Source organism: Formica exsecta, unplaced genomic scaffold (assembly GCF_003651465.1).
Source record: "Formica exsecta isolate Colony F162 unplaced genomic scaffold, ASM365146v1 scaffold138, whole genome shotgun sequence".
NCBI lineage: Eukaryota > Metazoa > Arthropoda > Insecta > Hymenoptera > Formicidae > Formica > Formica exsecta.
This window is the reverse complement of record NW_021848711.1, coordinates 405,133-408,112: the sequence shown is the minus strand read 5'-3', so window position 1 is coordinate 408,112 and position 2,980 is coordinate 405,133. Positions and strand designations below refer to the sequence as shown.

The 2,980-nt window shown below is 31.4% G+C and overlaps 1 protein-coding gene across 2 annotated transcripts in view; it reads left to right on the top strand.

The window, feature by feature from the left end:
- LOC115246052 (nesprin-1) overlaps positions 1-2,980 on the top strand; it is a 100,748-nt gene that overhangs the window by 45,103 nt on the left and 52,665 nt on the right. For both annotated transcript variants that reach the window (XM_029824638.1, XM_029824639.1), the window contains 4 exons: positions 1-165; positions 291-629; positions 909-1,214; positions 1,927-2,078. In XM_029824638.1, coding sequence (XP_029680498.1) covers positions 1-165; positions 291-629; positions 909-1,214; positions 1,927-2,078 — 962 coding nt within the window. The remainder of the gene's footprint in view (positions 166-290; positions 630-908; positions 1,215-1,926; positions 2,079-2,980) is intronic.

Here is a 2,980-nt window from a genome sequence, read left to right as displayed (position 1 = left end):
GAAGAGCGGGGAAATTATCTCGAGAATAATATGCAGATGAGATTGGATTATGCCGTTCTTACCGATAAGCTTCATAATTGGGTTCGCGAAGCTGAAATTCGACTGGAGAGTAACAAGGAAGGTCTCGATTTTGAAAACATTTTTAATGATCTGGAAGAGCACAAGGTGAGAAATTCTATCTCGCGCTTTATCTTCTCTTTTTTAATTCTATATTTATAAAGCTGGATAATTCTCTCTGTGGATTAATAAGTTTAATTGTCAACGCTTTCTATGTGTGTGTACTTTTTTAGATATACTTTAGCACCGAATCTTCGATACGTGAACTTGTATCGCAACAAATCCAACAAGCCGCGGATAAAATCTGGCCTTCTTTAGACAGTTACGAGCAAGAGGAGCTGAGTGCTCAGCAACAACAGCACACTCAATTATTGAAAAATACCCTCAATACGGCTAAATCGCAACGTTCACGTTTAGAACAAGGTGCAGAGATGTGGAGAGATTATACGCAGAGCTTGGAACGTGTTCGTTCTATTATTAGTAGGACCAGATTTACGGATGAACCAGTCACTACATTAGCTGGATTGCAATTCAATATTCAAAAAATTACGCATGTCTTGAATGACATCCAGGTATGTTAAAAAGCAGCAGAATGCAAACAATTCTTTCCCTTTCTTTTTAATCTTACATTTTTTATACAAAATTTCAAAAAATATTTATATGTGTTTATAGTAAAGTATCTTTTCAGTATAAAATAAATAAAGAAAGTATTTTTAACAAACATTATACTAAATTTTTTTTTATACAATATGTGTTTATCTTCAAGAAAAAGATCATGAAATTATAGAGATTGTACTGTATAATATACTTGATTAATTATTTCTGATGTTTTACTGTTATGTTTTTCGTAGAATCAGCAATTTGAGCTAGATCTTTTGAACGAGCGTGGACAAGAGGTTCTTCAACTTGCAGACACCAATAATAAAAAAGCCATAGAATTGCAACTTTCAGAGATCAGTTTAGAATGGCACGAATTAATATCAGGTTTTGAAGGACGTAGGAATGCTCTCGATGCGCTTTCACAGCATTGGGAAGATTTGGAAACGCAATGGGCTCTAGTCGAAACGCGATTAACTGCAATCGAGGAGAAGAACAAACTTATAGATACAGTGATACGATCGAAGCAACATTTGCACGATACCGTTAAAGCATTGGAAGTAAGTAATGCCTCTTATAATATAATTAATATTATATTATTATAAAATCATAATTTTTCTAATAGAGAAAGAAACCCGCTATATCATCATAAACAATAATAAATGTAATTGTTATAATTGTATGGCATCAGAATAGTTAAGTTTTGCAAACTTAAATTGATTGCGTAAGAATAGCCAAAGATATAGAAAAGTCGATAGTTATTATTATGTGCAGAAATATAAAACTGATTGCAATAATATGTACGTCACGCAAGGCATATTTTTGATCCTTTAAATGGTCCGTGCGGTGTCGCATTTTATGTGAATACATATTTTTATCGATTTGCTGTGAGCAAACGGTATAGAGATATACAATTAGTTCTGTCTTTCTCTCTTTCCGGTGCACCCTTTATAAATGCCAAACGTGTCAGACTAGTACAGCCAGGTACCACAGGTGCTCGGCCCTCCAAAACTATCTATTTTAGTCGCTCACGAATTATCAAACAGTGAACGCTCGTGAAGAATTCGCATGTGTCGGCGGCATTTTTATTTTTATAAAAATATTTATCTCCATAAAGATGCTTTATCACAAATTATTGCTCCAGTTTTGAATTTATTAACGTTTGTTAAATTACAATATTCATTAAATTTTATAATAAACTGCTTTTCGAATTCCTGGTGTAAACTGACCGTCGACAATGTTTAACAAGCTTTCTGGTCTTGTTGCGGACAGGAACTCGTAACGGAAACTGAAAAACTTAAACCCGCAACGGAAGAAGTGAGAAGCTCGGCAGGAAGTGTACTCGCGTATCTCGCAGCGTTTTCAGAAGCGTCGGCACGAAATCTCGAGGAACGCCTCGAAAAACTACAAAAATCCACCGACTTGTGAGTTAGAAAATGCATCATTTTGTTTTTATAAATATCTGCTCAGTATGGACTAGCACCATCTTATATGATTGTTGGGCCAGTCAAGTTAGTCGATGATCGTTCAATATTATTTTAGATAACAGTCAATTTCAACGACAAGTATCAATACGATAAAATTCCAATTAAATAATTATAAAAAATAATAAGAATATAATTCTAATATTTGTCAGAATAATATTTTTATTCTGAGAAAGAAAGAGATTCTCTTCTTCTTTTCTTCCTTCTATATTTATTGTATAATATATGCATTATCAAAATATAGCAAATAATTTTATATTTATACATACTATACTCCGGATTTACAAAGTTAAACTTCTAGATATTAAAATTTTTCTTTTTCGTCGTTACATCATGATTTTGCGAATAGGAAATATGTATTTTCACTATTTAATATCCAATATAAACTTGATAATATTTTAAATTGTAATTTAAGTTTAATTTTCAGTGTAAAAGATTTTATATTACATTTGAATTATTATATTATGTTATTATATGTAACTTTACATTAGTTTATATTATTTATATTAGTCTATAACTTTAAATTAGTGTACGATCTCTTTGATGACTGGCAGTGGTGCTATAGAAGTCCTTTTGCGAGCAGATTAGCATGTGCATGCATAAATGTGCATTTGAAGCTTTTTGCTTATATACGCTTTCGTTTTCCTTTATAAATCCATTTTCTATTTCAGCAATTCTATATTTCATTTTTATATTTTTATTGTATAATCAGCATTTATAATATTTCTTTCAGGTGATCTTACCGTTTTAGTCGCATAACATATTATATTAGATAAAATTAATAATTAATATATATCCAAATACCACATATATATATGTACAATTCTATTTCTTTAATTTTG